Source organism: Triturus cristatus, chromosome 10 (genome assembly GCF_964204655.1).
Source record: "Triturus cristatus chromosome 10, aTriCri1.1, whole genome shotgun sequence".
In the NCBI taxonomy this organism is placed as follows: domain Eukaryota; kingdom Metazoa; phylum Chordata; class Amphibia; order Caudata; family Salamandridae; genus Triturus; species Triturus cristatus.
The window spans coordinates 858,054,598-858,078,387 of record NC_140593.1 but is presented as its reverse complement, the minus strand read 5'-3'; the positions used below and the strand labels follow the sequence as shown (position 1 = coordinate 858,078,387).

At 43.1% G+C, this 23,790-nt stretch overlaps 1 protein-coding gene across 1 annotated transcript in view; it reads right to left on the bottom strand.

The window, feature by feature from the left end:
- LOC146796113 (autophagy-related protein 9A-like) overlaps positions 1–23,790 on the bottom strand; it is a 236,975-nt gene that overhangs the window by 155,858 nt on the left and 57,327 nt on the right. The window contains exons 2-4 of the mRNA XM_085628481.1: positions 13,869–14,016; positions 13,382–13,425; positions 10,520–10,584 (exon numbers count right to left, since the gene is read on the bottom strand). Coding sequence (XP_085484607.1) covers positions 10,520–10,584; positions 13,382–13,425; positions 13,869–13,977 — 218 coding nt within the window. The 5' untranslated portion in view covers positions 13,978–14,016. The remainder of the gene's footprint in view (positions 1–10,519; positions 10,585–13,381; positions 13,426–13,868; positions 14,017–23,790) is intronic.

Genomic DNA, 23,790 nt, shown 5'->3' with positions numbered 1-23,790 from the left:
AGTGAGCCCTATCGTACCTAGCAAGTAATGCCTGTGTGTTGGCTATCCGCCAGTGATCAGCTGCTTGGGCAGCAACTCTCTTGCCAGAGGCATCTAACAACTTAGACTCTTTATCCGGAGGTGGCGCATCACCGGAAGTCAGAGTTGGCACGTTTCCTAGCATTAGTTACCACTAGTGAGTCTAAAGGTAGTAGACACTTGATGTAGGTGGGATCATCGGGAGCGGGTATATATTTTTTGCCAATCGTGGGATTGAGAATTCTAGCTCTCACAGGGTCCTTGAATATGTCGGGGGCATGTTTAATGACGCCCTTTAGCATTGGCAGCGTTTGTACAGGCTTTTGTGACTGTTCAAAGGTGTCTAGAAGAAAGTCCTCGTCTGCAGGGTCAGAGTGCATCTGAACACCATGGTAGAGAGCAGCTCTATTTACAAGCTGACCAAAGCCAATATTGTCATCTGGGGGAGATCGCTTTGTTGGATATGCCTGAGGATCAGGGAGGTCTGGAGGATCTATTGAGTCATCATAATCGTCCAAATCGTCCTGAGGTACGTCTGTGTCCTCATCAGGGTCAGTGAAAGGGTCATTGTTGCCTCCCCCACCCCCTAAATCATCATCCTGTGATGGTGGAGAGTGTGGTGGAAGTTTTGGAGAAAGTGGAGGAGAGACAGGCTTAGGAGGAAGAACAGGAGAAGAGGGTTGCATAGGTGAAGTGGCACAATCTTTGCTCTTCACAGGCACTGCAGGAGTGTCTGGTGTGTCCAGCCACATGTCCTGTTTTGGGGTCTAGGTGGAGAGTTTTTTGTTTCGGATCGATAGGATCCGGTCGAAAAAGTTATTTCTCTTTGGTTACCGCTTTCAGCGCCAAATTCTTCGGGTCCGAGCGGGGTTTGGATTTCTGCTCCCAGGCCTTGGGAGGTGGTTTGGGGTCCTTCGGCTTGGCTGTGGAGGCGGAAATCTTTTTCGGTTCTGAATGCTTTGGTTTCGGATCCGATGTTTTTTCTTTCGGAGTCGAGGTGGTCGGTGCCGACGTCTTTTTGGGAGTAGGCTGCGCTCCCTTCTTCGGTGCCGAAAGCGCCTGCGGGACACTGAGATGCGGTTTGCTCGGTCCCGAGCTACCGGAAGGCTTGTCCCTTATCTTCGGAGCTGGGCCAGGGGCGGGGCTTCGGAATCTTGTTTTCGGTCACGACTTGGGCCAGCAGGCGAAGTCTTGATCAGGGCCTTCTTTTTTTCGGGGGGAGTTGGGGTAGGTGCAATTGTACTCACTCGTTGACCAGGAGTGATGTGGTCGTCTGAGTCGTCTGCTTCGAACACAATTTTCAGGTCCTCAGAATCCTCCTCCGGGACATCGGGCCTTCATCGAAGATGTCCACCGGTACTGGAGCTGCTCGCTGCGCCATGATGTGTCGTCGGGCCCGGCGATCACGGATGGTCTTTTTGGATCTAAAAGAGGCAAAGGCCTGGCAATTGTTCTCGTTGTGCTATAGCAAGAGACATATGTTACAGACCTTGTGGTGGTCAATGTGTGGGAATTTAGCTGCACACTGGGGGCATTTTTTAGATGGAGTCCTTTCCATGAGCTGTAGGCCCAAACAGCGTCGATAGGCCTAGCGGCCCACGTCGACGACTGGAATCGAGTAGTTGAGGTGCACGTTGAAGATCACGCGTTCTAAAACAATACCGTTGAGTTTTAGATAGTTTGCGCGTCGAAAAGGTTTGGAGAATATGGTGCCGAACCGGAGCGCAGAAGTTACATCCGAACCCAATGGCGTAAAAAAACAATCTGAGGATGGAGTCTATGCCCACGTGCACTATCGTCCAAGAGAGGAGTCATCTATCTCGTGACTACAAAAGCCTCTTCCAAGACAACAACAAAGTGCAAGCATCCAAGCCCAACACCAGATGGTGATCTATGCATAGTGTACAATCTGCAGCTCATATGCCTCGAACATATATTTTACCATTTTCAATTCCAAACAGACTCAAAGTAAACACAATTAATCTAAAACAAGCATAGTCAATTAAGATAGTGCAAATCAGTGCCTAGTGTCGCCAGAGTATAGGAATCACGACCAAACAGAACTTTATAGCAGATGCTAAGTACAAAAATACTTGGTATTCATAACCAACAACCATCAAAGGTAAATTCAAGTTAGTCCATTAGCTATAGTAGGTTGCCATGTTATTGGCTTGTTTGCTATTAGTATCAACAACGTTTCACCACGCATCCAGGACACACTGGTTACATTAGGAAATAAGTAATGGGGGATATCTGACATTTCTAATTATGGCGGTATCATCCCCAGAGAAAGCACCCATATGTTAGTGCCAAAGGGAAATGTAATATTCACTCGGGGGCTGTAATACCCCTGAGTGAAAATGGAGAGGTGGTGCCACAAGCAGCATAGGGTACAGCACGCACGTGGTTCTACTGTGTAGACAAACCTTCCCTCGTGCGACCAGACAGCCTGGTAGCAAGGTATTATGAACCGTCGCCAACTTTACCTCATGTCGTGAGGCAGAGCAGTAGTATGAACCATCACTGTAACTCATCTGTTAGTCTATTCTTCCCAAAGGATATATTTGTAAAAAAAAAAAAAACGTAATCACTTCATTGCAGATAGTTTAACAAAGGATATCTGAGAAGTGCACTTAATATAGTATGCAAACACACAAGTACCACCGTTAACAATGGAAAATTGTAAGCCAGGCTTGAACGAGCAACAGAGGTAGTGGACGTCAAAATTATTCTGGTACGTAAGATGCTGAAACAAAGGTCTGAACGTAATATGCAGAATCTCTTCCATTTGAAAAGCAAACTATGTATAGCACATTAAAAATGTGCATACCGTCAAGAGGCAGTCTCACATCTTGATACTTTGGACATTCAGGACCAGGGGTCCTGAAAGGCTGCTATGTGGCTTTCTATCCTGGTTGGAAGGCTAAGTCTGCAAAGCAATCTCTTGTGTTGCTTCTCTGACTAGAGACACATATCCAGAAAATGCCACTGGCATGAATACATTGAAACAAGCATTGGAAAAGCCAATAGGTTTCGCCTATGGCAATTTTTATTGTCTTTGTCAATGTTGTGGGACATGTCTAAAAAATATTGACAAAGCCAACAGATTTTGAAGAGGCGAAACCTATTGGCTTTGCCAATGCTTTTTGTATTTTGCAGTTTTATGTAGCGCAAATTCCACTGAATGTATTGGAGCAACCTACGTGAGCACCAGATACAGTACATAAGGTTGGAATTAATTTATTGTTAAAGGCACAGGGCGATTAAGTGATATGCCCATAATCACAGAATGTTGAGGAGACACAGAGACTTGAACCCGGTTCCTCAATTTCAAAGTGGCAGCAATGACCGTAACACCAAAACCTCTCTCCTTAAGCGCCTGGTGTGATCTGGAGTTAAACTGCACTTTTTTTTCAGAGATTTGGTTGTTTTTACACTCGCCCAAAGGAAAAGCGAGGACTGCACGTTTTGTGCAGTTCTTTATATTCCTTAAAAAAAAAACAGACTAACGGAAGATGTAATCTTAATTCGTACCTCGCATGAATAAGCACAAATACAGACATATAGCTGTAAAGTGAAGGAAAACAACAAAGTGGCAATCAAGCGAAAAAATGAAAAGTTAGGGCGGCCTGCGAGCTCCTTTTAAGATGTATATTGATTACATGAGATTTCAAAAGCGCTGTGCAAGTGAAACCAACAAATATCTAACCAGTTAAGCAAAAGGACACCCACTTGGAATTGAACTTTGAACACTCGGAGGCATAGTTATTGATTTGGAGTAGGGCAGAATAGGCTGGTAAATTACACACCTGTTAAGTACAAATACCCAGAATTAGTCATTTAGCTGTGTGGGAAATAGCTCCTAAATTCCCAACCTTAGAATGATGCATAACATGTGCATTGGATATTTAACTGAACTCGCCATGTTATGCCTTTTTACCGAGCATTTTACCCCCAATATATTTTTTTTAAGTGCTACTAGGTTAAAACTCCTTAGGCAAATAGAGCTAAACTTTGATCCCTGCGCAAATTAGTATTTGAGCATAGATCTGAAATTACTTCTGTACTCTAAATCAGGGCCCACGCTTTTGCAAATAAGACTATCTATAGGGTCCCATCCTCATCAATATTTCTGTGAGTACTTCACCTTTGATAACTGATTAATATTTTTTGGGACTTAAATACTGGGCATTCGGTCTCCTGAAACAGGTGTGTTGGCAAGCAGGTTTCTGGCATGGTGCAGCTTTGCTCAAGCTGTAGTGTGTATCTGGGCAGGTTCAAATCTTAGATTGCCATAGCTATCCGGTCACTACAGCCACACATCTGGAAACTGCTCCACAGGCGGACGTCAAGCAGAATATTATAACCTTCAATTATCATTGACACTTTACTATTATGAAGCAAAGACATTTCCTACGCTTATTTATTACTGAAGCATACAAAATAGTTCTTATAGGTCTGCAGCAGCCAGCAAATGTCCTTGTTGCAGCTGCCGGAGTGCCAGTATCCTGGTATTTTCTAAAGTTGAACAATTTGTTGACTGTCCTGGGAGAGTCTTGAATGAGGTCTGGGATGGGATGATATGCATTTTGGTTTTATCTTCTTTTTCACTATACTGGTGTCCTAGTTTCTTCTGGTAAGCTAAAAAAAATGTTTGATCGCATTCTTCTGAACTGACCGGTGGAACTCCTGCATCAGCAAGTGTAGGAGTGTGTGTCGATTCCAGCTACGAGCTTGAATCTAAGTGTTGTCCTTTGAGTACACCTTTACAACCCCTTTGTCTTTGATTCTAGTCTGCAATGCTGGAAGATGAGGTGTTGTGCTCCTGCACACCGGGCTACTCAAAGAAGGAAAAATAATTGGTGAGTCATTGGCAAGAATGGTTGAGGGTCTTTCTTTGAGGCAACTAAAGACTGACTCTTTTACCAATGGATTGCTTTTTTGGTGCAACTAATTCTCTGGTTTACTAGGATCTTTCAATGGGGTTTATGAACACTCTGCTAGTACCTCACATACATTTTTTTGTTTACAATTAGTTATAATAAAGTTTACATATTGAGCAGTAAATAAATACCTGTGCGTTCTCTCTTAACTGTAAAGAACCTGCATGGGTATTAAAGTCATAGGACTGAAAGTTCATCATTAGCCTCAACTGGCCTCAATGCAGCAGAATTACATTCTACACTGAATGCGGACAAGACTGAGGTGTTTCTGTTCGGTACTCAGGATTACATCCAGCCCAATATCTGGTGGCTTGCGGACCCTTTCCCATTCCAGTCAAGTCAGCAAAAAATCTTGGTGTCATGCTTGACAATACCCTGAGCTTTGACACACAGGTCAGTCGCACTACTAGCACTTGCTTCCTTGTGGGATGCCACCATGCCCTCGTTAATTACCATATAGTCCTGTTAATGCTGTTGGACTATCTACCAAGCCATGGGATCTTTACATTTCAAGACGGACATTCTCCAGGTCCCCCTTGGTGATTGGATGATCCCTAGACCCAGTTCCACCGAAAGAAGAGTTATCCGGAATACCATAGGAAACTATGTCACAATTTGAGATACAGGGTGTCAGGGATCACAAAAAAGAAATTCATTCTCGTTTCCTTATCATGGGGATGAGAGTAGAAGGTGTAATATTTGTTTCTCGGATGTATGAGGCATTAATGGTCATTCAATGGGTCTGAAACACCATCCGGACCTTGTTGCAAGCAATTTCCGGAGAGGCCTGTGTGATCTAGGACTGTGTCCTGCATGATGTTCCAGTCTACCCACAGTACAGAATACAGAAGTTTGAAAAAGCTCAACTGAGTCTAGATTACAATAGGTCCCCGTCATGTGTGTCAGGTATTCCGTCCAATAGGACTCTGAATATTTTTCCACAGTTTTCCTGTCTAATCCTCTCTCAGGTAAATCCTGATGGGGCGGGAGTGCATCCACTCTATTAACGTTTCATACAGTCCAGAAGAAAGTGGTAATTCAGTAAGTCTAAAAGTGCCATCCTGTCTTTGTTGCAAGCAATTTCCGGGGAGGTCTGTGTGATCTAGGTCCAACATGATGTTCCAGTCTCCCCTAAGTAGAATTGTAGTGCTTCCCGATGTTGAAGCCGGAAGTGCACACTGGGTCACTGGAACTAAGCTATACCTGGCTGACCCTAACTAGGGTGAAAAGGGTACTGGGTTGCTTATGTTCTAGTTCAGAGATGACGCAGCTTGGCATTTCGGGCTGGACAGTTCTAACTGGATTAGGGTCAAGAATGATCTGCGCATGGCTGGGACTCAGAGGTGGCATGGTGTGCAAAAAACAATGGCCTTGGATGCACCCATTGGTAATTACCGGTGGCTGAGATTAATTCAAGCATTCCATCCATCACTTCTTTTGCATTCTTTAATGTGTTGCCTTACGTGGGACAGGGATGCCCAGATGTGGGCCCAATGCATACTGTTTAACTGTCTGGTCTTCCACCAGCACTGCGTGTGGTAAAGCCCCTGGGTCTAGGAGTTTGTTGGGCCTGGGGTCCCTGGTTTGCTACAGAGGTGTTTAGCCACATTGAATGGTGAGCTGTAGCGTTGAGGGTCGACAAAACAAGGAGTGACTCAGCGTATGCTGGTATGTGGGCCCTTAGTGGCCATTTTGTGGTTGGGATCAGCGGAGCCTTTCTAGCGAGCCACCATACTTGTCATGTGACACTGCGGCTCTGAACAGCAGACCACAGCTGATCGGTCTCCCAATGAGTTGTTACTTAATGGATACCCAATCCAGTTTCTCTAGGTTCGATGAGAAAAGATAAGCCAGGAGTGCTAGCTAATTAGTGCATCTTGTAGTAGAGAGACATATCCGGTAGCAGTAAGCCTACTGAGGCGGTGTCTGCTTGTAATTTGATTATCACGAGGCAAGGCTTTCGGACGTCCCAAACGCAGTCCGTTATTTTGTTCAGTTCAAGAATCATATGTTTGGAGAGACTTTTTGGAATCATCCCTAGTAAATAATTGAAGTGGGGTGCTGTCACCATATTTCCGGTTTGTATTCGGCCCTATAATGATAACCTTAGGTGAGACCATCTAGCAAAGTCGATCAGTGGTCTTGCCAGCAAGACTTCCATATTTTTCTTGCCTGCGTTAAGCAAGTCGTTACCAATCAGGAACCACAAGTATTTAATAGTGGTAGTGAACCATTGGTATTGTGAGAATGATAATAATTTGGGAGAGTGGACTGATTAAGAGGTAGGGCCTCACTTTTACTCCAGTTTATCTTGTAAATTGAGAAACTTCCAAACTCAGTGATCAGAGCTAGGAGGACAGAAAAGGAGGTTTCTATGTTCATCAGCAGCATTAGGATGCTGTCAGCATACAGACGCATTTTTATTTCCCCAGCCGCTGAGTGGATTCCTGTGATCAGACTGACCATTTTGTGGCGGGGATCAGCAGAGCCTTTTTAGCAAGCCACTGTACTCGTCCTAGACAAGACTCTGTTGCCCTCCCAAAGGTTATCAATTACACTTCTTTGGAATTTTTGTTTCGCGTCCCAAGAATTATTTTTTGCAAATATGCATGCCTCCTCAACTTCTGTAATTATCTAGTTACATAGGTGATAAAAGTGAACATAATTTGAATGAGAGAGCAAGGATTTTCATGTTTTGTGATGAGATTAAGGGATGTTAGCCTGAGCCATAAAGCCCTTAGTCCCACAAGCCCAAGGCTGTAGCCCTGAACATTCACATCTATAGCGGTGTTGAAGGTGAGGTCTTATGTCATCACACTCTCAAATCCAATAGTTCCTATGACCCTGTAGAAGAAAGAATCGAAACCGAGTAAATCCCATATTGTTAAGCCATTCCGAAGATGAAGCAGCAAAAGTTGAACAGGTACCATGGCATTTATATTAACCCCAGACACCATCCAGAGAGGGGTTGTTGGGTTTGGAATTAGAGGAAAGGTAAAGGTACACCAACATCGCAAGAAGCCCATTGCTGGCGAAGTACTGAGTCAGGGGCTTGGGAACACCTACACTATGTTGCTACTAAATTTGTACATACCTTGATTTCTATCTGCAGTGACACCACATCCCCAAAGGGAACACTGATGACTACCAACATTTATGAAAAATGGTCTCCATAAAGCAATGACCAATTTTGGATTAGAACATGGGTACTCGCAAACATTTCCTCAGGAGCCGCAAAGTACTATCTGTGGCATACTTGAGCGCCACACTTATTCCAGCAATACGAGGGTCGTAATGATGAAAGGTGGGCTTAGGGGGACGCAAAGCAGATAAATGGTGTGGACAACAAACTTAGCCTTCACATGACTTCAGTCCGCCACCAATGCTCTATTCTCATGCACCAAGAATTAAAGTCAAAGCATTAACTTTTAATGTAAAACATTAGAGGAAAGAGATATTCATCTGGTGGCTGAATTGCAAAACTGAAACCAGAAAACCTGGTATTCGTCCCTGCTTTCCCACTTGACAAAATTGTGCGAGCCTAGGCAATTTCACTTTACCACCTATTTCTTCATTACCTATTTCTTCGTTCTAGGAGTTCAGGATGTGTGCTGTACAAAATATTCTCATGTGTTTTATTTAATAAACTATAATGTTGTTCCAATCATATAACAACCAAGGCTACACACAAGGTGCACCTATCAAAAGACTTGCCTTTTGCTTCATTAATGGCATCGATTTTAAAATGGGGGAGGCATGAATGTTTCCAAGATCATGGTTGAAAATTATCACTGCTAATAAATGCCTCTCAATGCAGTGATATAATTTGATCTACTAAGGTAAAACGCTCATGCATGTTATTAACACAGACTTTTTTGAAGTTTGCAGGGTGTACATGTTTAGTGCAACAGGTCTTTAAAGCTAAAGGTCTTCCTAAAGATAAATTGCCTAGGACACTTTCTTTTCTTCTTGACGGTTACTTTAGTTAACATGTAAACAAAGTATGCCCGTTTGTTAAACAGCTTTCGGAATGTTCCTGCTCTGTCAAGTGAGTAGCAGCCCAGTGTTGCTGTTGGGGCGCAATTAAAGGTCAGGGGGTTTGCCTGCACCCACGGGCCGTGCTTTGAGTATCCCTGGATTAGAATGGCCTATAAGGGACAATACATTTGAAACAGTTTTCATTTAACACAAACACACACTTGGAGCCTTTCTGCATTTTCAAAGGTTATTGGACATGCCAACAATTCTTAAGATGTGACTCTTGGTAGGTCACACTTTAGACCTTGAACCATCACCTAAAGGTAGATAAGATAGCTTGTTTCTCAGAATCATTTAGGGCCCTATTATAATGTCGGTCAGAAAGCCTCTGACCGACATCCCTGGTTTGACTCCCAACCACCTAATTACAATGTAGGCGGTCAGAAGTCAAACCGGCCGGTCATTCTCGCAGACTTCCGACAGGCTCAAGGAGCCAGTTGGAACCGCAAAGTAAATCCCTTTAAGATGGCATTTCGGGCGTCAGGATTATGATGTCGGTTTCACACAGCCTTTCCATGCTGGCCTTTCCAGAATGGAAAGGCGGTCTGAAAGTGACTTTGGGGCCCTGCTAGGCCTACGGTTGTGGGCCTGAGGGGCACTGCCCCCAGTAAATCACTGCACCCTGTGGCAGGAACCATGAGGTGCCTACCACAGGGTGCAGGGATTTACACAAACTCACTCCCATTTCTCTATTGGAGCTTGTGCTGTGGCCAGTTTCCGACCGCAACACAACCTCCCATAAGGAAATTGGAGTGTGCGACCGCACCATGTGATCATAAGTAGGTTGTCTGTCTCCAGCCTAAAACATCACTACTAAACAATAACCACAAATTCTAACATCAAATAAATGTAACTCCTAAGAGACTCCATCAGATCGATCTGGCTGTATTAAGTCTATGGGTGCATTATGGTTATGATACGCCTGGCTTCTTGCATTTGACTTCATAATTTTCCCTTGAGGAGTAATGAAGCGAGATTCACCGAGCTCTAAGAGAGATGTCAATAAAGCACATTCAGTCATTGCCTGAAATCTGACTTTGAGACTGATCTGACAATACAAAAACATTTATTTTATGCTGCCAACGTACCTAAAAGGAGAGTGGCAATGTTTTGGCATATGGGCCCTCGTAAAATTAAGGATGGGTATTCTGACCTTGTGTACCCTAATGGTTTGACAAGAACTCTTATGATTTGCTTGAACGAGCTTTCAGACCGGATCACAATCTGGAAGTCTATATCTATTTTAAGGAGCAAATCAAGACAATATTATTATTGAGGTATACAATTTGCTATACAACATGGTGTAATGTATGTATGAGTAGACGGTTTTGTTTATTTTCTACTAGCTGTACCTTGAGAATCAGCTACGCACTGTAGATTAGGTTGGGCTTTTTGACCAGAATGTCTATGTTGGATTGGTACTTTGGCAATTAACAAACTAAAGTAAAAAAAAGGTGCAGTGCACAAAGTTAAAACAGTTAAAAAAAAGAAAGTATTTATAACAAAGGGTGGATACTTACACCATCTCGAAGAAATCTGACAGCACCATACAGGCAAACCCATTCTTTTGGTGAAAATGATAGATGTGCACAAAGTGGTCAAGGAAAAAGTTTTATCATGCTGGTACAATGTAACATTTCTTCCTACCAAAGGAATAGCTGCACAAGGGAAGCATTTTGCGGATGACTATACCATGTCAGGCACTCTATGGAGGAGAAATGCAAACTCAATGAGCAAAGAAGATGTTTAAAGGTCTGAATGTTTAATTGAGAATGCCTACTGGAATTGGCCAGAAGAGGTACAATAATCGAGGAAATAGGGGCGGGCAAAAAAGGCAGGGAATAGATTTAAAAGCACAAGAATTAAAGGACATCTTCAATTCTGAAACCACATTAAGAGGGTGAATCAAATGGATTCTATTTAACCACATCGTAGGACCTAATAACCAATTCCACCAATGTTTTATTAGAATCATTTGCTACCATGCTGGTTCTCCAGGAGCACCACTTGGCCGCATGGAACTAGAAAAAGTCAAATACAAGAGATTTGTTTGGGCAACCTGAAATCATTGCACATGGAGATTACCTGCACAAGATTTCAAACTCCGTAAATAGCAGATTGACATAAGAAAAGAAAAGCAACATCTATATGCTAACAACAACCTGCAAATTCATGCCATACAATACAAATACCACCTGAAATCCTCAGAAGTTAGAATATGCCAATAGTGACATGGGAGAAGAAATCTTTGAGAATCACTCCTACACAAGTCTTCATAAGAAGCCAAATGGAAAACTATTAACTAACCTGCAACTGGGAGAACAAACTTGTGAGAAATGAAAAAAGGTAAAGCTCTGCCTTATACATGGCGAATTGTAACCAAGGCAGCATAGAAAATCGTGTTTATCTTCAGGGGCGACAGGTAAATAAAAATTATTTTACAGCAAACCACCATCAAAATCAATGCACACAACTGTAATTAGTATCATTTTACGCATCCAATGTATTTTTAATTGTATTACGAATGCTATGCAAGGTGTCTAGATGGTCAACAGCGCTGTGGAAGTTCACAGGAGTAATGGATATGTACGGCTGGGGTATACCTCAAAGGCTTAAAGGGTATATCACTCTTTCAAACTGCAATAGTGCATGGTCCTAGAAGAACTTGTGTCACAGCATCAGAGAAGGGTAAGTTTTGCAGCACATCACTAGAGGGAGAGACACACATCAAGAGGAAAAGCATGCACCAACTTTGGGGGTAGGGTGAGGCATCACAGCACTGAGGAGGGGTCACGCATCACAGCACTGAGTAGGGGCTGCGCATCAGCACTGAAGAGGGGCTGCGCATCAGCACTGAGGAGGGGCTGCGCATCAGCACTGAGGAGGGGCTGCGTATCAGCACTGAGGAGGGGCTGCGCATCAGCACTGAGGAGGGGCTGCGCATCAGCACTGAGGAGGGGGCGTGCATCACAGGACTGGGGAGGGGGCACGCATCACAGGACTGGGGAGGGGGCACGCATCACAGGACTGGGGAGGGGGCGCGCATCACAGGACTGGGGAGGGGGCGCGCATCACAGCACTGAAAATGGAGTGAGGCATCACAGCACTGAGGGGAGGCACACATCACAGCACCGGGGAGGGGGCACACTTCACAGCAAAGGGGAGGGGGCACTCTTCACAGCAAAAGGGAGGGGGCGTGCATCACAGCACTGGGGAGGGGGCGCGCATCACAGCACTGGGGAGGGGGCACGCATCACAGCACTGGGGAGGGGGCGCGCATCACAGCACTGGGGATGGGGCGCGCATCACAGCACAGAGGAGGGGGCGCGCATCACAGCACTGGGGAGGGGGCGCGCATCACAGCACCGGGGAGGGGGCGCGCATCAGAGCACCGGGGAGGGGGCGGGTATCACAGCACCGGGGAGGGGGCGCTCATCACAGCACCAGGGATGGGGCGGGCATCACTGCACCAGGGAGGGGGCACGCATCACAGCACCAGGGAGGGGGCATGCATCACAGCACCAGGGAGGGGGCACTCATCACAGCACCAGGGAGGGGGCACGCATCACAGCACCAGGGAGGGGGCACACATCACAGCACCAGGGAGGGGGGCGTGCATCATAGCACCAGGCGGGGCACGCATCATAGCACCAGGCGGGGCACGCATCTTAGCACCAGGCGGGGCACGCATCTTAGCACCAGGAGGGTGCGCATATCATAGCACCAGGAGGGGGTGTGTATCATAGCACCAAGAGGGGGCGCGTATCATAGCACCAAGAGGGGGCGCGCATCACAGCACCAAGAGGGGGCGCGCATCACAGCACCGGGGAGGGGGCGCGCATCAAAGCACCAGGGAGGGGGTGCGCATCAAAGCACCGGGGAGGGGGTGTGCATCAAAGCACCGGGGAGGGGGTGTGCATCAAAGCACCGGGGAGGGGGTGCGCATCAAAGCACCGGGGAGGGGGTGCACAGAGTGGCATGGCTCACCGGAGATCCAACTGTACCAGCTCACAAGCAGCACTAAAGAAACAACATGCATGCACAATGCTTGGAGGGTGTGGGTTGGATTATATAAAGTACTCCGAGAGATAGGTGGGCAGAATTTGACTGTATTACAAATAGCACTAGAGGGACTGGATAAGGCAAAGTTAAAGGGCCACTGGTCATAACATTATGAGAAATATCATCAACCGGCCCCAGTGTCTTATACCAGCAGCAGGTAGGATGGAGCATAGCAATACTGACTCTAGGTTCATGGCGAGGACAGCTCTTGGGGTTCATAACCTTGATGTGGTGATGTTATGCCCCACCAACACAACCCACATCATTGATACACTTCTGTTAATGAAGGCAGACGTTTGGTGGGTAACACAAAAGGATATCTTGGTGAAGAAATTATCCAAATTCTTAATATGGTGCCAGGAATCTGTTAACAGAATGAGAAAAAAAAATTACTGAAGGGAAAAAAAACTGGAGAATTCACAAAAATGAAACAATGACATTGAGGCTCAAAGACTCATCCCAGGCAGATGAACAAGGACATAGATGGAGAAATATGGGTCAAGTGCTAAGAGCTAAACAAAGCCTAACTACCGCAATGAAAATGCTTAAGAGTAAAATAAGTTTGCAAAGGAGCACGAGTTATCCTCCAAATGTGCAACTGAGGTGCAACTCTGTAAAATAAAGGTTTGATATGAATATTTTTTGCTCTTTGTTGAGCAGTTAGCACTAAGTGCAAAATGTCTAACAAGTTTGATTTTCAACAACCAACCAACACATGCTGCTGCCATCAATCTGTAATAATAATCCATCCTTCTACAAGAACTATTTAAAGAAGTATTAAATTACCGACGTTCCCAAGAACATTACCTTTCAAACCCTCAGGCACATGCACCAGCAGATCCTCCTCTCCAGGAGGAGAGTCCTCCTCAAAGTCTTCCAACCGCTGGTACTCACGATCCTCATCTCGGCCATCCATCTTTGAAGTTTGTGTCACCTGGTCATTTCCCAGTCAGTCCTTGAAGAGGTAGAAGACTAAATTAGTGCAAAGCCGGATTTGAACCATACTAGCAATACATACAACTCAACTAACCACATCATGTGCAATTTTTCTTGCACACATGCCTATGCGCATGCACTCCTCACCCAGAGCCGTTCCCTGATGATAGAAAGCCTTCCAGAAAGATCGAAATTCATTTATTACAAATGTTAATGTATTGACACATGGCAGAAGATTTTCTTTAATCATCCACCTCTAAATCAAAGCCAATGCCCCAGTCTAAATATACCTGTCTTGAAGTCCATTAGGGAGTCAGGTGAATAAAAGTTAAATAACACTTCCGCAGAATGGAATCCAAAATAAAAACAGGAAGCGGCAAGGGAACGAAGATACACCAGTCAGGAAGTGTAATAACGCAGAGAGATGAAAGATTCAGACCATTATATACCCATATAGCGCCGGTAGATTGAACGGAAAATGGTGACCATATGCGCGCATTAAAGTACAGAGAGCGAGAACCGTCGTATAAGCCTCGGTGAGGCGATTAAGAAATTAAGCGGCGTTCCATTAGTGGCATGGGAACTGAAAGAAAGTAACGAAGTGAGATTCCCAGGACATTTTTGTCCGTCTTGAACTGGGCTCTGACTGCAGGGCACCTAGATTTTGTTCTACAAGTTTCCTCACCCTTGTCCTGAGGAGGCCCAGAAGGATATCAAGGCCGAAACGCGCCCACGTCGACAGTCTTTGACAAGAGGAGTCTAATTATAATTAATATATCTTTCGAATGAGTGAATGCACATTTCTGAATGAAGATTTTAGAGAAGTAATTACCTTGTGTGCATATATGACGACCTCAAAGTGCATCTCCTTTATCTAATAGGCGAACACTGTTTTTTCTATCAAATGGGTAGAAGGAATTTATGAATTGTGTTTGTGATGTGTATTTATTTGTAGTGTGTATATATGGTTGTATGTCTAAAAAGATGATATCTAAATGAAACAGAGAATATCGAAATATTGATGACTAAAAAATCATTACAACGATAACCAGAAACAATAACTAAAAAATTTGTAAAAAATGTGTCTGTGGTATGTGATTTTTTTAAAATAAGAAAGATTAACTAACAACAGAACTGTGTACTGTTAATAGGGCAATGTATAGTTACCTATGTTGAAATAGATTTAAATATATCTGTTCCTCCTTGCCAGCCGTTTTCTCTTTACCATTATATACCCATAGACAGGAAGCGAAGCGACAGGAAATGAATAGACACTGTCTTAGACAGGGAAGAAGCAGTGAAAAAGATAGGAAAGTTGCCTTCTTAGAATGGGTAAACAAATCCCTTCCTAAAGCCTTTTGGGAGTAAGACTGTAGAATCATTAGAAGAAGAAGACCTGCAAGAATATGGTCCCTTTGCAGGAGAATGGATATCAGAAGGTTCATTATATGTGCTCCCCAGGCCTGAGCTGAGAATACTGGGCTAAAACTAGGTGTATTTCAGAAGGTCGTGGTCCCAAAACTGGAACTGCAACATGCCACGGAAAATGCAGGCTATCACACAGATGCCCGAAAGGGGGAAGGCGCTGCAGGCTGAACCGCAATCTCCTGCGGTAGGGATGAGAGCGTCGCATGGCGTATCCTTGATGCTCTAACTGCAATAGAAGCCCGCCACGGGAAACCGTACCATCCCAGAGATGAGATGTAAGGCACCGCGGACTGAGCCACGAACCGCGGTGGTGAGGATGAAGACGCCGCAGGTTGCACAGCAGCCCGTGGCGTAACAAACAGTGTCATATGAAATCATTGTGTTTCGAATGTCTTGCTAACAAAAATACCTAAATCCAGGATTGGACTTAATGTTATGTCCTGCTTTGGTATTATGGTATTAGTCAGAACACTACGTAAAAACGTGTCCCCTCCTTGTACAGTACTTTTTAAATTGCTCATTTGAGCAGCAGCTCCTGTACCATTTGCTCTAGTAGATTTACGAGGCCATTTTGTACATTTATTGTTTTGATTGGACAGTATGTGGCTTCTTCACCAGCTTTATACAGTAATAATGCCTTATTTTATTTACCATCCACTTGTCTGCGGTAATGGACTGCCATTTGCTTTGAAAGTCAACAAGAGTGGCCTCTGCTTGCAGGAAATGACTACTTTGGTGGCAGTGAATGTTGTACTTGTGATGTTGCTTGGACCCTAGCTGTGATGTGGTGTGATGCACACTATCCATGGGAACACGACTGTCCACCATGTCCTCTGTGTCGGACAGGAAACCCCTTTATGATATTCCATCTGGTTTGGAATACCCCCATTTGAACATGTCCCCGATTTGATTTGAAATTCTAACAGCCTTAATACAAAATGATTGTTTCAAGCTTAACACAATTTTAGACTGTCTTAAGCAACAAATTAATGTAATAGAGGATGTAATAGAGGATAATGAATGCTTCCAACTGAGTCTGGTGTGTGAAATCAGGCAGTTCATTCCAGAACCACATTACAAGCCCGTAGTTCCCTTGTTCTGTCAAGATTGAATCACGGAAACTCTTTTTACTCGCATACCAAAAGTGCACCAGCGAGGCTAGTTGTAGCTCATTTTGTCACTCGAAGGCAAAAATAATCAACTACATCATCCCTGTCTCACTACACTACAATGTTTCACCTTTTAAGCTGGATCTTTTATAGGCCAGTCTGCATCACTTCCTTACATTCAGCCAGTAGCCAGACTAGCAAAGAAAAGACCATACAGCGCCACAATCCTTTGCAGGTAGTGTGACCAGAATTTGGAACTCTTGCCACCACTATGCACCACTGCTTTTCCTGCAATATTTAAGTAGGATTTCAACGTTATGCTTGTTTTCTTGAAAGCCTGTCACCTAAAGAATTTCCAAATTCTACAACTACTATTTGGAAAAAAAAAAGATTTTGCCATTTTGTGATCTGATACAGACAAATCGTGATTTTTTTTTAAATCTGAAAATCAATTTACACCAGAAGTGTTGAGTAGACAAGATTACTTCTTGCCTTTAAACATTCAAGCTTTTGATCAAGAGGCTCCTTTGCACCAACCGGAAAAAATTGAGATATGCTTTAAGCTAGCTATCCATTATACGCCTGTACATTGATATGGGCATGGTATTAGTATGCGATGTAATTAGTCATATTCGGCATGCGTGACCTGTAACAGTAACTGTTCTTTTAATAATAATGATCGTTTCTGAAAGGTTATAGTCAATATGCAATTGACATATCTTAGCTTCGCTCACAGTATACAGATAATTTTTAAGTACACAAATCAGATCGGAGTTTACTTTTTTTCAAAAAAAGGCTTCAAATCCTGCTAACAGGTGTTTTTTCCTTCTACGTCCTCTTCTCACTGACCTGTTTTCATCATTAATTGTTACTCCTTCACAGTCATATATATACTGTTTTTCTTGGTATTAATGCAAACCAAAAGGCAGTGCAATGACCATATGAAAATGCTACACATGAAAAATGCTGAATGGCATGGGCGTTGTCACAATGGCATAGGCACTGCCACAATGGATACAACAGTAAGCATATAGGAGAACAGAGAATGTAGAACAGGTAATGGATTCTAGTCCAAGGTGTTCCAACTAGAGGCCCCATATCTTCCTATATTTAGGAGGGCATCCCCTTGTCTGGTATATTGTTTTCTCAATGAAAATGCAGTTATACGTATCCCTTAACTACTCAAACGGTGGAGCCATTTCAGTTCCCCAGTGGCAAGCAATATCTCTTGACCAGGTTTTAACTCAGACCCAAAAGGGACTTTGCACTATTTCAGCCCTCCCATTTTTCAATAAAGCCTATAAAGCCCAATTTTGTGGAGAGATCAATGGGGCGTCACAGCACCTTGGTGAGGGTTATTCCAATTTCTTACCAATAGCTTGGAATCACACAATAGCTCCAAATCATATGTAGGAAGTCACTTATCAACTGCTCCACATCTTTGGCAGGCCAGTGGGTAGGTTTTGTCCATTATCCACAATCATGATGGGGGGGATAAAGCTTGTTTTCTTGAATGCACTAATATCCTTATCCTCAGTTATATAGTCCATGTCTCTTAATACCATAGCTTATTCTCTTGAATACATATGAATCCTTATACTAGCTCATTGGTGGGTCTCACCTCTTCTTCACTGCCTTTTTACTTTTTTTAACCCTCTTCCAGAGGGGATCCATTGTATATTGACTTTTCAGGTACCCGCTTTATTTCCTCCTCCCAAATATCCATTTTCTGCCTGCATTTCCTAGTTACTGTAATGTGCAAGTTTAAATGTGTCGGCATGGATCACATGTTTATTTGCATTGATTTGTTTTTTACATTTCTGCTATAAATCAGTTTTAAGTGCTCTAATGCCCTTAGCAATAACTCCTATGTACACCAGAGCAGTCACGGAGGAAGGGTAGTTCCCAACTGCCTGAAATGGAGGAATTAGCAAGTGAGATCAAATTCTTACAGTCTACAGATGGTAGCAATGAAGGGCTTGGGTCACCAGCTCCTAAGTTTAAACAATTTAAGCTGTACTTCACTGAGGACAAAAGACTTCCCTAATGGCGTGGGTAATCTGGCATTAAGATTGCTATGTTATGTTATGTTATGTTAAGTTGATTTATTATGCGCACAGCTGCTCCAGCCAAGGAGCGTCCCGGCGCAAAGACAAGGAGGAACACAACACAGCAAACAATGCCACCCAAAATAACAGCTAAAACAAAAAGGTCTTTATCGCTCTACGGAAGGAAAGCAGATCATCTAGCTGTCGGATTTCAACTGGGAGGGTGTTCCAAGTTAGTGCAGCTTTCACGCTGAAGGAACGACCCCCCATCCGACAGAGTCGAAATCTAGGGACCACAGCAAGGGCCTGGCCCTGAGAACGGAGGCTACGTGTGGGGACATAAAAGGAAAGGAGATTGGACAAAATTTCAGGGCCGATACCTCTAAGTATCTTAAAAGCCAAGCAGAGGACCTTGAAAAGAATACGCTTCCTTACAGGGAGCCAATGCAAGGATCGAAGGACATTCGCCACCGGGCAAAATCTGGGCAGGCCAACAATGGCTCTAGCCGCAGCATTTTGAACCCGCTGAAGGCGAGTTAGCTCAGCCTGATTCGCCCCAACCAGAAGAGAGCTAGCGTAGTCCAGGCGAGAGATGATAGTAGCCTGGACTACAAGCTGTCTGGTAGGGGCATCAAAGTATTTGAGGACTGGTCTGAGACCTCTTAATAGGCCGAAACAACAAGCTGCTGTTTTTTTAGTATGTCCTGCGAAGGAAAGGCCGGCGTCCAACCAGACCCCCAGATTTTTTACCTCCGACACAGGGGTCGGAGAGGGGCCCAGCTCAGAAGGCCACCACTGATCACCCCAAAGCTCTACTCCCTTCCCAACAACCATCACCTATAAGCACTAGTGTATAGAAAAATGATGGTGCGACCATCCAAGCTGACTGTTCACATAAGCTCTCTATTTGAAGTGATTTAGAGTTAAACGATTAACACCAAAAGCTTGCGAACAGTCAGACGCAAGAAGGAATAAGCAAGTGAAAAAAAAATAAAAGTGATGCACACCTTGTCGAAAAAGAATTATACAGCAAATAACAACCAAAGCGTTGAGTCACGAAGTAGCTCCCCTGAAGCAAATAACCACCATAAGGAGAGTTTCACAATCTTTTCAGACAATTCTATAACAGACAAGAATGAGTCCATAGGAGTGGCGAACCAAAACTCCGTAACTTCTGCCTTTGTTTCAAAGATGACTTTCACAGGTGATTCAGCATGCCACATACAACAGCTCAAATGCCCAAAACTACCCAAAAGAGCCCGCTGTAGATGCTTTAGGCAAATTTACAATGCCAACAGTTGATCAATTAGACAAAAAGGTCTTCTCAGAAGGTGTGTTGGTATGTAGCCCCTGGTTGTCAGTGGGGTCATATGAATCTTCAAATTCACTGAAAAATAAAGTCATATACTGGATATGAAATTTAAGAGTGTGTGCTGACAGACATTGTCCACACAAGTTCCATAATTGCCACAGCACTGGAAAGGCGATCTGATTAAGATACAGTTGGCAAACACCAACCTTGCTCTAAAACTGATAGATGTAGAAAGTAGAAAATAATTTCTCTTAAATATCGACAGTGGACCCTACCAACAACCACCTTACCTATTTTGAAGCAGGTTGCTTCTGAACGCTAGTATAAGGATCTCTAAACCCATTGAAAGCAATGAGTGGTGATTTTAATTGTCCATTAGAGATGCACATCCTCTAGAAAATAAAATTCAAATGGGCGATGCACTTCTAGGTATTTCTTCTAAGTAGGTCAGAAGGTTTAAACCGTCAGTAGTTCTAAAACGACTGAAAGACAATAAGATACCTATAGGCTTGAGGGAACTAAACAGCTGAATCTTTCCAGACACTCCAGCAAAACCAGGGTTTGTTGCTGGCGATAAACAATCAAATACAATTATATCTTTTTTGTCATTTTTAAAGACAGGGCCTTTATTATACATTTTATGGTGATACTATGTTAAAAAAGTGATCAGAACTCTTTGGCGGTAGGACTTGCCTCTCTTGAACAGAAGTAGTCAGTTATGTGAAGCCAGAAGGGTATCCAGTGATGTTTTGTCATCTATTAACAACAAAACCCATGAACAGTGGAATGATAATGTAGGAAAGAAATATATCTGCCCATTTTACAAATGATTATGCCCAATTTAGTTGCATTAGGCAGCTTGGGTCCTTAGAGTTCAAGTGAATATGTGGCACAATTAAGAGGGTTAGCACTATCCAAACCAGTGAGAGTAATTCAAAAACATAAGGCACCAAGTTGATGGTTTGACGTACAATGTAAAACGGCTAAGGATTTATTCAATGCAATCAATCAATCATTTACACTGAAAGAAACTCAATTTGAATAATCCAGGAAAAGACAGGCCTATAAAAAAAAAAGTCGGCAGACAAGAAGCTGAAAAACATATAAAGTACGAGCTTGCATAAATGCCATCACACTAGGGCCAGCAGTTTTGGTTTTGTGTTTGCTGGTGTTGGCAGCAACAAGCATTGGGAAAGCAAAAAGCTCAGCGAACACCTTTCATAGGAGACACCTACTGCAATTAAAACAAGCATTTGGGCACCTGCTGATGCTCAAAATCTCAGTTTCACTTAAACATCTTGTGGTGATCCATGTACTGGGACAGTAAAGTAAGTGAAATGCTTTGGGACACAGAACGAATTAAGGTCCATATGCCCTGGAATGATTCTCATCAATGGGCAGCTGTGCCATCTATCTGTACTAAAACACCAGACGGATACTAGTTGAACGTGAACAAATTTGTAATATATCATATTTTAAACAATAAACCAGAAACAGCTTATGTGAAAGAGAAAGAAGAGCTGTTGCTGGACACACCGTTTCCTATAGTACACATGCCCATTTCAAAGTGCACAATCTTGATTTACAGTTGCCTTTCTTTTTTACTATGTAATTTTGTTACACACAATCAAACTTCACCAACATTCTTGTACATTAAACCCAATGTCACTTTGAAAATCAAAACTAGAAAATGCAACAATAGAAGTAGTCAGCACCTACAAATATCTAGGCTTCTACTTTGAGAAGAACTTTATCTTTCAGGCACACCAGCAGTATATGGCTAGAAAAAACTGGAAGGACCCTCCTTTTAGCCACTGCTCACGGTCGTCAATGCAAAATTGCTTCCCACGTTAACTTACACAAGTACGGTGATACATGGCAAAGATGCTAAAATGTTGGTCAGATTACAAACATGTTTTTGGTCTTCCTTATAATGCTTCACCTGCACAAATCCGCTTGGAATTTGGATTGACACAACAACAGATAGCAAGAAGATACCACACAATCAAATACTGGCATAAAATACAAAACAACTAGTCCAGCCCTCTAGTCAGCGTTTTATGGCAGTCAAAGTTGAACGATACCAACTGGAGTTTTAACAAATACTTGTTATCTTCGTTAGAAATAACTAATACTGCTGACTTATAGGATCTAAATCTGTTGCATTCCACTTTCTGCTGTGTGATCAACAAAGCAGGAAAAACACACACTAATGGAGGATAAAAACACATTTTGGCAGCGATCACATGCCTGAATGACAACTCAAACATATTTCACCTTGCAACCAGCGGGATACCATCTTTTAACTTATCCTGTGCATCCCAAGAAAAAGTTCTTGGCTATATGCTTAGGAGAACTACCATCCCTAGCAGACAAACCGTCATTGAGATACAAAGGCCCAAAAACAAGCAGGGTATGTGGCGCTCCTAAAGAGGATTTTTTGCATTTGGTTTGCATATGTCCCAAATTAAGAAAGCACGCCTCATATTCTTAAGACAGTTATTTAACGAGAGGGGGATTTGTACCTGCAGAACAGCAATAATGAGGAGACTTGACTCTATGGACCCTCAGCTAAATTGTAAACATATGACATTTTTACTATCACATGACAAATTAATCTAACAGAGCTCCAAGGGCGCAGCTCCAGCACGAGAAGGTGGGTCCGCATAATGACTTAACTATCAGAAGATTGTGAGAAGACGCCAACGATACGACATTCTCAAAAAAACATACGAGATTCTAGTACCCCGCACAATTTAAAAATCAGGACTTAATTTCTCATTTTTGATTCATTTGCCATTTTACAACAACTCAGCTGAAAGTTATTGGTCATAATTAGAAGGAAATTAAATAATAGCATCTCTGAGGTGCCAAATGTTTTAATATCTAAAACTGTTCGACTAACGTGCATATTTGAGAAATTGACTAACTAGAAAAACGAAGTCTTTTATTCCAAACAGTTTTATTATCCTGGAATAATTGTAAAATATTGTGATGGTTTTTATTAACTTATAACAATAAATATTGATCAATTGATTCTTGTACACACTTTTGTCATCATATTGTACAAACGTGAAGCACTGTACAGAAACTTTCAACGGGCACAAGCTGGCTTTTAAATAAACATACAAGCTACCCTTCATAGGCAAGTATTGCAACGCAGCATTCCTCCAAGCCTATGCAAAATGTTACCACACGCAAAAGTATGGTTTTTGCCCAGATATGTGTGCAATAAGAACTATACACACTGTAACAAAATCAGTGCACAGGGAGACAAGTGTGTGTGTGTTATTACAAGGCGTTTTTTATCTATATAATAAACACTGTACAGAGTTTCCCCAGCCTAGGACCAAGAAATTCAGTCATGGATGGATGGACTCAAAAACCAGTGTGAGAGAGACACGATGACAAGAAGATTACAGCAATTACAGTCTATCTACAGATTACATACCCTGAAAGGGGAAAACAATATACAGAATTACAGGTGGTTTGTTGCTCTGCAATGGGTATATTTTAAACGTAAGGATTGTAAGTGACGTCGGACAACTCAAGCGAAACTTGAGTAGTGCGTGATCAGGTGCATAGCTTCAGGGGGGATGTTTGGGGTGTTAGACACACACACCCCCCCCCCCACTAAATAATATATTCTGTATTAAACAGTTGGGTACAAGTGCTTTCTGAAGGGTATTGTGAGAATCATATTTATCCTGCAATTTTTACACACACACAGACACACACCCATCTTTTCCGAAGGACTTCGACATGTTGGTTAATTTGAGAAATATTGTGTTAAGCACTCTACGATACGAATCCTTTTGCTCCCTACCCATGCCCTACTTTTCATATAATGTATTTTAACAAGATAGGACAATGTGACTGTTGGCTCCCCAACCCTC